Here is an 11,390-nt window from a genome sequence, read left to right as displayed (position 1 = left end):
GTTTTAACGAAATTTGACTTCATGGACTAATTTTTTTTTTTTTTTTTTTATTTTTTTTTTTTTGCATACCCCAGGGACTTCTGAATTCACTTTGATACGATAGAAAGCGATTCGTAAATTAAGCCAACTACAGAGACTGATTTCACATTTTTTTCCTAAAAGAAATTTGAATGGGATATCGGTTCATATTTTTTAGTTTAGTTGTAATACCGAAATAGAATATTGAGAGTGTCTTTGACACTGCAATTTCGCAAATCAAAAGTGTGATTTTACACCAAATCGTAGAAACTATATCGTTTAGAAGTTTGTTTTTTAAAAATTAAAATTTGGAAACGTAAAAAAAAAAAAAAAAAAAAAAAAAAAAAAAAAAAAAAAAAAAAAAAAAAAAAAGGTGTTTTCAAATCGCATGCAATGAGGTACGTTTTTTAAAACGCACAATTTTATAGGCTAAACTGTGATTTTAAAAGCCAAACTGTAACTGCGTTTTAAAAACTCACACATTTTGAAATTGCAAACTCAAACAAACAACAAATATCTACTTCATTTGCTTGGTAGAGTACAATACATTGATAAATAGAATCATATTGTAACCAAATTTCTTAAAATAATCTACCCAAAAAAAAATTATAATACAAATCTATTTTACATTTTTAAGAATTTTTTTTATTTATAACTACTATTTTAATTTGTGCATGATGATGATGATGTGATCAACAAAATGAGCGAATAAGAACCAATAAAGTTTTATTCTGAATTAGGTTGAAAAAATTTTATTCAATTCAATCTATTAAACTAACATGTACAAATATAATATTTGTGATTGCATGCATTTTTAATCCTCATAAGCAATTTTAACATGACACGTGATTTTTTTTAAAATTTCAAATTTTTTATTAGAACACGTTATTCAAATGCATATAAAAATCACATGTATTTTGAACATATGTCAACTTAAAAGGCTAGGTTGAAAAGAAAATTTCCTTCGAGCTAGTTTCAAGAAGAAAAAAAAAATTTAATCGACCTAAATTAGTCTGTTTGATTTGGATTTCCAGGTACTAAGAATCGAATTGCGCCCTTAATAGGCTTGTTTTTGCTATAAGAAAAAAAAAAAAAAAATTTGAAAACCCCTAAAACATTGTTGTGTATGCCTAAGGACAATTAAAAACGGGCATTAGGATTGGATCATATTGAAATACTTAGAAAACATCAATATTTCATTGAATTGAAAGAAAAAATAAAATAAAAATTACAAATATTATCCTTACATTTTGATGTTAACTAGTGTCATTTTGATCCTTAAACGTTCAATTTGAACACGTTATCCCTTAATTTCTTAAACATTACATTTACGTTGAATTGAACCATTTGTTGAAACTAACAAATTTAAAATCGTTAAATGATATTATTGTCCTTTATTATTTATCTAAATTATAAAAACAACCACTCTTTTCTGTTAATAAACAGATTTTCCCCCACTTCTTCTAATAACCCCTAAAATCCGATCAGCTTGAATTTGCGATTTCAAAAAACACTCCCTTCGTGGCATTTGAATTTGCAGTTTCAAAAACCACTCCCTGAGTGGCGGACTGGTTTACAACTAATTCTTAAAAACTAATCTACTAAATTGTGAAATGTTCTTTCAAATGTAAAAATCACATATTTTTTTAATAACATGTATTTCTCACATATTTTCTAATAACATTAATAGATATTTTAAAAACACATATCAATTACTTTATTAAACTAATTTAAATTAGCTACAAATTAGTTTGTAGCAATATATATTAGACATACATGTACATACATACATCTGCGTTAGGTTTTGCTTTAGAAGAAGAGGTGAAGGACATGTGATGTGATTTTTTTTTTTTTTATAAGTAGATTTCATTGAAAAGAAAGCGTAAAGCGCCCATACGTACACAGGAAGTATACACAGAAGAACCACAGCTAACCCGAAAAACCCAAAAAAAACCCAGGAAACAGCCCCCACGTCAAAACTTAGAAAACAAAGAACCAACTAAAATACCACCAGCAAAAGAAACCAAACAGCACCCAAAACACCAAGAAAACCGGAGAACAACCCACCAAAAAAAACCTCAAAGCAACCAACCCACAAAAGGAAGGCAGAGGACAGAGAGGCACGCAATTCAGGCTAATTTGAAGGCAAGAGGACAGAAGGGCGTGGGCCAAAAAACAAATGATATCCCCTCAAATCTGACAACTCTGGCCGGGAAAATCTACTCTAGTCGAGAAAATCTCCCTGATCTGGGAACTGTGGTCGGCACTGATCAGGGAACTATGGTCGAGAAAATCTCATCTGATTTGGAAACTAAGATCGGGAAAATTTGTCACAATCCCAAGAAATCAATTATTTTAAAAAGTGTGTCATCATCTCTTGGGATTTATGACACATCATTTTGAGACCTATTTTTGAAAAAAAATTTGAGAATTCTACCATTTCTCTATTCTCATTGCCCGACCAAGTTATACAGGTCGACCGTGAAAATTGGGGGGCCGGGGGGGGGGGGGGGGGGGGGGGGGGGGCAACTCGGTACACAGAAGATGGTGAAAGTGACCTAACTCTTACGGGAACAGCCACTGTACTGACAAGGACACACAAGCAAGCACCCATGGCATATGAAAATGCAGACTCGAAAGCTTCCTATCAATAGCAAATCATTACTAAAAGTGCCAGAGGGCTTTCTTCCAATGAGTTAAGAGTCTCAAAGAGGGCCATTCTTAATCAATAGATCCAATCCTACAAGGAAAAACGCATCTACGCCATCACAGTTCGGACGCCAACCAGGCTATCTCAACAAACACGGACAGTTCCACAATTATGGGGTACTTTTCTTATACTCATGCCGGTCGCGGATGGTATGCATCCCCTGCCGGTCGCAGATGGTATGCATCCCCACCCGGTCCGGGCATAAAAAAGCCAACTGAATATCTAACTTTTTATAGTTTCAAACAACATGGAGAGCCGCATATAGATCTTAAAAAGTACAGAAATAAAAGAAAGATGGCTTAGTTTAGATGTGGTCGTCAGCTTGGGTGCATCGGTGCATGTAGAGCTAAATTAAAACAAAACACCATAAATTGAGAAATAAATTGAAAAGGAAATTCAAGAGAGAAAAGTAGAGGGGGGGCTGCAGCGATTGCATGTGACGGGCAAGAAATCAATCTGCCTGCAATCTTCGACGGTGCAATGCTTCCCCAGATAGCAGCATTACTCCATACTTGTTCAGTGTTTAGTTGAGACCCTAAAACATGGTATAGTTGGTATGGAAAATATTTCACCGTAGAAATCAACTTAAAAACCACCCCAAAGTAGTAAAAAACACCGCAATAATTCCAAAAAGAAAAATCCACCACAAGAAAACCAAAAATTGTAAGAAAGTATGACAAGAGAAGGGGAGTTCTTTTTTGGGGAGGAGAAGGGAAGATGAGAGCGACATGGAGGGGGGACATGGAGATATGCGGTTGGAGGGAATAGGGATGATAAGCTAGAAGCGAAGGGAAGACATTATTAAGACAATGAATCAAATTCCACAATGTTTATGTTTTGTTTTTTATATTTCACCTGCATCAAATACGGGGAAATTGAGGAGAAAAAAATTCCTGAAAAATACATGAATACACCCTTTAAGGGATAGATTTATGTAATGAGATCCATCTAACTTTAATTTTGCCAATGGTATGGAACAATTCACGATGAATCAAAATGACCCAAGATTGCAGTATCCATGCAAAACCAAACATAAAGCTAAAATAGGAATTAAACCGTCCAAATCAAAACTTTTTAATTAGTTCCTTGAAAGAAATAGAAAACATTCTCAAGCATCAACCATCAACCATCAAGCCTCAAGCCTCTCAGGCTCCTCCACAAAAAGCTTACCAACTGGTTTGGCCAACAGGTCTGTATGCTCTTGGAACGGAGACTTTGTGAAGCGAGTTTCCCTCCAGAATTCAGGTGTAAGAAACCCGTAACTTAACATTAGACATTCAAAAGTTGCCTGCAGAGAGAGAGAATGATCAACGAGTAACTCAATCAAACAAACCAAATTGATTAGAGACGAGTTAAAAACCAAACCTTCACAAAGTTTCCAAGAGTCTTAGTGGAGCCCCTGGATGAGGTAAACACGTCATCAATCCCAGCAAACTGGAGGACCTTCTTGGGAACCCTGGCAGCCACAATTCCGGCTCCACGTGGTGCAGGCACCATGCGCACCGTGACGGACCCACACTTGCCGGTGACCTTACACGGCACGGTATGGGGCTTCCCGATCTTGTTACCCCAGTAACCCCTCCTAACGGGAATCACAGATAGCTTGGCAAGTATGATGGCGCCACGTATGGCGGTCGCCACCTCCTTTGCACACTTAACGCCGAGACCCACGTGACCGTTGCTGTCGCCGACCACGACGAAGGCCTTGAAGCGAGTGCGCTGACCAGCCCGGGTCTGCTTCTGGACTGGCATGATCTTCATGACCTCGTCCTTGAGGCCAGGGCAGAGATTGTCCACGATCTGGTGCTCCTTGATGGGCAGAGAGTGCAGGTAGATCTGCTCCAATGACTTGATCTTCCCGTCCTTGACGAGACGCCCCAGCTTTGTCACTGGCACCCACTTCTCCTCCTCGTCACGACGTCCCCTGCGCCGGCCTCCGCGGCCACGGTCTCCCCGTCCACGGTCTCCCCTCGAACGACCACCACCGAAGCCTCGCCCGAATCCACCGCGGTCACCTCCACCTCGGTCAGCTCCACCGCGGTCAGCCATGTTTGTGGTGGTAGAAATATGAGAGAGAGAAGAGAGAGAGAGAAGATAGGGTAGGGTTCGAGAGAGTGAGAGCGCGCAGAGAAATGGAATATCGGCACTTAGGAAGATGATTGATTTTATACGGGGAGAGGGGACTAGGGTTTTGGGGAGGTGTTTGGGTGATGTTTGGTTACGGGGTTGCCTAAAGCCTGTTGTGGGGTGGAAGAGATTTCGGCTTCTTTCCGATTGTTTGGATGATGGGATTTTTGATTGGCTTCTAATGAAGAATAGAGTTGGTTGTTATGTGAAGTACCGCTGTCAATTTTTTATATAAATTGTGAATTGGACTTGAATTTGATACTGATATAATAATGAATAATGATTCAATGCCATCTAAATATACAATTTTTCATCACCTTGTCTATGTGATAAGGTGATCATCCACTACTTTTTGAGTTTTTTTATTTTTTAAAAATAAATTAAAGTGGGGGACCACCTTGCCACATAGATAAGGTGGTGAAAAGTTGTATATTTAGGTGGTAGTGAATCTTTACTCTATAATAATAGATAATTTTTTATATGTCTTGTAAATTTGACATAAATTTAATATAAAATTAGAAAATTTGAATTAAGGAGTTTGAGACATTTAATTAAATGGGTTCGGTTAGTGTTTGTATTGACGACCTTTTTTTTTTTATTTTTTTTTTAACATACTAAATGGATCATCGCAATAGCACGGCTACTTGTCGCTCAAGTAATATATGGTACGCGCCCATTACATCTACCTGATAATCCGAGTTACATGTAACAGAGGAATACAATAATCATTGTGCAGCGAAACACATATCAAAGCGAAAATACACTTTTACAACGTAATTGTTAATCACAAAAGAGTCATATACAAGTCTATCTGTTTAAGGCTTCTAAAGCATATTACTTTAATTACATACCAAAAGACTGGCTCTACAAAATACAAGTATTATGCAAGAAACGAGCCAACAACAAAAGACTACCACAATGGGACATCCGAGTCTGCATCACTGCAGCTCCAACTATATGCCTCAGTCGCAATACCTCAAATATTGTGTTACAGGATCATCCGCTAAACCTATAGCCAAAGCATCAATATTTGTACGCATATGATTATATAAAATAATAAAATATACTAATGGGATTTTGGGCTGAAAGAAGCACTAAACTTATGTCACTTTGACTTTGGATTCTGTGTTCACATACTTTGGGCTTATTTGGCAAGGAAGATAAAATTCTTCCTCATTCTCTTTACTTTTCTAAAAAACAATCAACTTCAAAATATTCTAACTTTATATCACATTAATAATTTATTATTATTATTTAAATAATAAAAAATTCATTACAATATAAAAAAAAATTTCACTTTTTCATACATTTATTTTATTTTATTTTATATCACATCTATCACTTTTTATTACTATCTCCAACTCGTACTCCCTTACCAAGCAATGTCTTTGTCTGAGAAATAGTATGCCTTTCCTTAGTTTATTTTTCTTCAAAAAATTTAGATAATTCGAAAGATCATAGCCATTAGGTACAATTGAATGGAGCAACCATGAATGAAGAACAGTAGAAGGTAGTTGCAAAATAGATTGCTTTTGTTCAAATGGCCTTTCTTGGTTTCTTATTTTGCCAAGGTTCAAAATTTCGACTCCAAGTTATGAAATTATATATATACTTGATGTTAGACCAATACAATAAACAAATGAATAGAAAATAAATGGATTATGTGAAAATTAAGTTAAAGAGGAGAGGTCCTGATTTGGTTGATTATTATTTTTTATTAAGCAAATCAAGACTGAGCTCAAAGAGGATGATGAAATACTTATTATTTGAAGAAAAAAAATGAAAAAAAAAAAAAAAAAAAAAAAAAAAAAAAAAAAGAAAGAAAGAAAGAAAGAAAAATTGAGTGTGATTCCTTGTTAAACTCTTCTTGTCTAGCAATGGCGGAAATTATTTCAAAAACTTAACATTCTAGCGGCAATAATTAATAATGAGTAATGCTACATATTATCCCCTTGTCCTCCTTTTGTCCTCCCAAAATTGATGTGGCTCTTAAAAATCACCATTGAATTTTTGATATATCACTCTTGGATTTTGATCAAATGGTGAGATTTTAAGAACCACATTAATTTTGGGAGGAAAAATAACAAAGGGATAATGTGTAACATTTCTCATTAATAATTATTATATGCAATAGGCTTAAAGTGAAGAAGCTTATTGATCAGAATACGATATGGTGGAATATGACATTGATGAAGGAAAATCTTACAAAGGAATAACTTTTATTATAATTTTTTTTATAACATTTCCATAATTGATGAAATATGATTAAAAAAAATAATGTGACTGGTCAATTTAATTAATGAGCGACTAATTTGTCAACTATACACTTTTTTTTTTTTTTTTTTTATCATTTTACTAATTATAGACTTTAACGTCAGTTTGCAAGGATATTATAATAAAAATTGTCATATTTTAATATTTTTTTACCAATAAAATGTGATCTCTAGGTATACTATTACATTACGAGCAATGCTATACGTACGCTGCACTTTTATCTTATTTTGTTGATATGTTATTGTCAATTAACTCTTGGATCATCCATTATAAAATTAAAATTTAAAAATAAAAATAAAAATCAAGGGTTGTTTGGTAGTGTCATATCAACAAAATTGAATAAAAGTGTGATAAAAATGTGGTATATAGAATTTATTGTATATTATTTATGAATAATGTTATATACCACACTAATATTCCATTATATTGATGTGGTAGGATCCAGTAGTTATTTTTTTTTTTTGAAAAATGCTACTGATCATTCTGTAGTTCATATGTTATATATCTTCGTACAACTTTTTTGCAAATTAACCATTGGACATGTGGGTTTGATTTGCAAAATGAATGAATCGCATATGGACAACTTAATGATAAGTAGCATATCTTCTTTTTCTTTTTCTTTTTCTTTTTTTCGTAATAACTGATCTAAATGCAACTAGACTTTACCACATCAGTACAAATAAGATATATGTATATATATATATATATATATATATATATATATATATATATATGGAAGAGGCTTATTATCGAGCTTTTCTTCAATCTTATTCAACTGGTTTCCTATGGAATTTAGGTACTGGTTGGTGTAATTGGCTTGCTCAATGACTTTCTTAACATCTGTGTTCTCAGATGCAATCTTAAAGGGTGATGCTTTGACCGTAGTGGTTCTATGTTGGAACACTATGGCTTCTTATGGAGGGTGACTTGAAGAAATAACTGTGTTATCTTCTTTTACCCACTTCTCCTTAGAGATGGTTTGAACCTTGTTTTCTACAGGGTAAAACTCATCAACAAAATCGAAATAAGAGATGTTCATCTCTATTTCACATAAGTGTTTCTTAAAGCGGCTTAAGATAATAAATGTTTTTAATCTGACTATCACGTTAGCATTATCATATAGATGTGAGTGGTTTTTACCGTATACTCTTTTGAAAAGTATTTTTTGATTTTGTTTTAAAAAAATGGTTTAATGTGATATAAATGTAAGAAATAATTTTGGATGGTTCTACATTTTTAATTTTTATTAATAGTTTTGGGGCTCTCACGTGTGTATTTTATTTTTATTTTAAGATTAAAATTATAATACATATTAAATCAGTGTTGTGCTCCATAACCTAACCTTATAATCAAGTGGAACATTGAGGTGGTTTGAATGACATTTAAAGGGCAGATGTTATTACTTGGTGTGAAGTCAATCTCAACATAGGGCCTCACCCTTGAGTTAAAGGGACAAGGGCTCTAACCATTAAGGATAGGCAAAAACTTTGACAAAAAAAACAAAAAAAAAAATAAAATTACAGATGTTAAGTGTATAAGTAAAGCAAGTGTCGACGGGCAGGGGATTGTTCATCAGATTCCACCCTTTTGTTTTCTTAGCGCCGCTGGCCGAGCCCTAATCCTTTTATAAGCGAGTCCTTTCAAGACCCTTTGTTGCCTCGTCTTAGTAGGATGGTTGAATATCACATTATCTTACATCAACTCTACACAAAGATGCATAAGGTGTAGGATCCATGCATGTAGGTTCCATATACATATGTCTCATACTTAATATGTCTTGGTATAGAGTTGATGTAGAGTAATGTGATGTAGGAATATCGTATCCCGTCATTCATAGTTACCTTCATTTTTGTGGTTTGATGACGTGATCTCGATCGAGGATCGTCTCCATTTATATTTCAAATGAAATAGATAATACTAGCCTTGTTTGGTAAACTCCTTGTGTGTGTAGGGGTGGGCAAATTATCCGATTACCGACTACCGAAAATTTACCGACCGCCACCAAACCGACTTCGACCGCCTACCGCTTACCCAAAAAAAAAAAAATTCGAAATTCGAAGTTAAAATTATTTCCGATTACATTGTTGGTCGGTAATCGGAAGAAAACAAAATTTCCGTCGGTTACCGACCAACCGACAGTGTATATAATAGAATTAGTCTACTAGATTTTTTTTTTTGCCGCTGTTCTCTTTTAGTCTAAAACTCAGTACCCATTACCATTACCCACGACGTCGTTTTCTATATACTAAAACCCACTACCCAGTAGGCTAGTACCCTGTACCCATGACGTCATTTTCCAAACTCTCATTGGTATATATTCATATTTTTTGCAAAACCCTACATTTCTCAAGTCTCAACCCAGCCCTTCTGCCGGCCCCTTCTGCTGCAGTGCTGCCTCCCTTAAAAAAACCCTAGAATCACTCCCAGCCGCTCGTCCGCCCACGCCCACGCTAAGCCGCCGCTCACGACTCACGCCCACCTACTGCCCGCCTGCCTTGCTCAGCTGGCCACGGCCAACGCCCAGCCCGCCAGCCGCACGTCTTTCTTTCTCTCTCTCTTCTCAGATGATGCAGTGACTGACGGGAGACGGGGATCTAGAACGTCTCTCTCACTCTCGTCTTCAACTGAATCGAGATTCGAGCCATCGGCATCGGTTAAACCAGTCCCGCACTCCCGCTCATTTTTTCCTCTTTTTTCTTTGATTTATTCATTTTCGGCGGATTTGGGTTATTGGGTTTGTTCACTTTGTTGTAATCTTAGGCTGTAAATCTATAATCTTGTTGAATGAATGGTGTGGTGAATCTGTAATCTGTAATCTTTGTTCACTTTGTTGGAATTTTAGGCAGAAAATATGTAATCCTACTGATTTTTCCGACCTCCCTTCACCGATTTTTTCGATTCTTTCGAATTATCCGAAAATGTCGAAAAATTTCTTTCTCGGAATAAAGTCCGGTAATTCCCCGACTTTACCCGACTATTTCGGTCGGAAGTCGGTGAAGGGGTTTCCGACACCGACTTACCCGATACCCACCCCTATGTGTGTGTGTGTGTATATATATATATATATATTAATAGTAATAAAAACTATTAAAAAAATGATTGATGTGATATAAAGTATAAATTTTTTTTTGAATTTTTTGTAAGGAAAAATGAAAAAAATTGTTAAAAAGTAATTGATATGATATTTTGACATCCTAAGACACAACTCTTAATCGCATTGCCAACGTTGCAACTTTTCCCCTAGCTAGCTTTAGGGTTTTTTTACTTTAAAAAAATAAAAAATAAAAATTGTCACGTGGGTAAGGTGATCAAGAGTTGCGTCTTAGGGTGACAATGTATAATATCTCATCGATGTGATATAAAAAAATAATGTTTATTGCACAACTTTTGTACAAGTCGAACAATTTTTTTTTTTTTATGATCAACCATTAAATCTATTTTTCTACATGTGAGCCATAAATATCCAATGACTAATCTTAATAAAAGTTGTTAGAGTTGTGCAAAAATTGTGCAAGAAACATTATTCCATATAAAAAGTAATTGATGTGATATAAAAAATGAAATGTTTTGAAGTTGACTTTTTTAAAGAAGAGGGGAGGAGGGGGGGTTCCAAATAGGTCTAGTATTCATATAATGATTAAGATTTAAAATTAATACATATAAGTTTATAACGGAACGGTATAAATGATGTTACATTATTTAATTTTTTTTTAAAGATGTGATAATATTAACATAAAGTACACTATTAGATGCACAAATTTTAAATATCGACGGTAAAATAAATACTATTTAATTCATTTAAAATGAAGAGAATCTTTCTCTTTTAATTGCTTGCCTTTTATGTGATTTTGGACCTAATAAGCCATTTAATGGGTAGATGTTAATTCTTGTCCTTATTTTATATTTTATTCGGGACAATGATATGACACGTGCACTCCTCCGATGGGCTCGAATTACTGAGGGGGAAATGAGAAAGAGATGTAAAATACGTACTTATATAGATATATGTTACTCTCTTATCTTTTTATTTTTCAAAATTACTATTGTCCCACGTATCTAACAGTAATTTAAAAAAATGAATAATTACATCATTAGTTTTTGAGGTTAGTCATAATTATTTTTTATTTCCTGTAGCTCAAAAAATTTATTTGAGATTCTCGTGATAAACAATAATTATAAATTAATCCCTGAACACATTTTCCATTCAAAAGTTAACAAATTTCGTTGGTCAGCTACATTATGCTTAATAGAAAGATGACAC

General features: G+C 34.6%; 1 protein-coding gene across 1 annotated transcript; it reads right to left on the bottom strand.

Moving 5' to 3' along the window:
* Window positions 1–3,657: 3,657 nt before the first annotated feature.
* Window positions 3,658–4,880, bottom strand: LOC133870819 (small ribosomal subunit protein uS5w-like). The gene is made up of 2 exons (XM_062308047.1): window positions 4,094–4,880; window positions 3,658–4,016 (listed from the first exon to the last, which is right to left on the bottom strand). The coding sequence occupies exons 1-2, from the start codon at window positions 4,775–4,777 to the stop codon at window positions 3,858–3,860; spliced, it is 843 nt and encodes a 280-aa protein (XP_062164031.1). The 5' UTR covers window positions 4,778–4,880; the 3' UTR covers window positions 3,658–3,857.
* Between the last annotated feature and the right edge of the window lie 6,510 nt (window positions 4,881–11,390).

This window comes from Alnus glutinosa, chromosome 6 (genome assembly GCF_958979055.1).
Source record: "Alnus glutinosa chromosome 6, dhAlnGlut1.1, whole genome shotgun sequence".
In the NCBI taxonomy this organism is placed as follows: Eukaryota; Viridiplantae; Streptophyta; class Magnoliopsida; order Fagales; family Betulaceae; genus Alnus; species Alnus glutinosa.
Note: the sequence above shows the minus strand (reverse complement) of the source record. Positions and strands in the feature narration are given on the sequence as shown.

What these genes read in the sequence shown, in the direction of transcription:
- LOC133870819 (XM_062308047.1), bottom strand. Translation starts at nt 4,777, where the DNA reads ATGGCTGACCGCGGTGGAGCTGACCGAGGTGGAGGTGACCGCGGTGGA. An exon ending in CTCTTGGAAACTTTGTGAAG is followed by an intron (nt 4,017 to 4,093) that starts GTTTGGTTTTTA and finishes CTCTCTCTGCAG; the next exon opens with GCAACTTTTGAATGTCTAAT.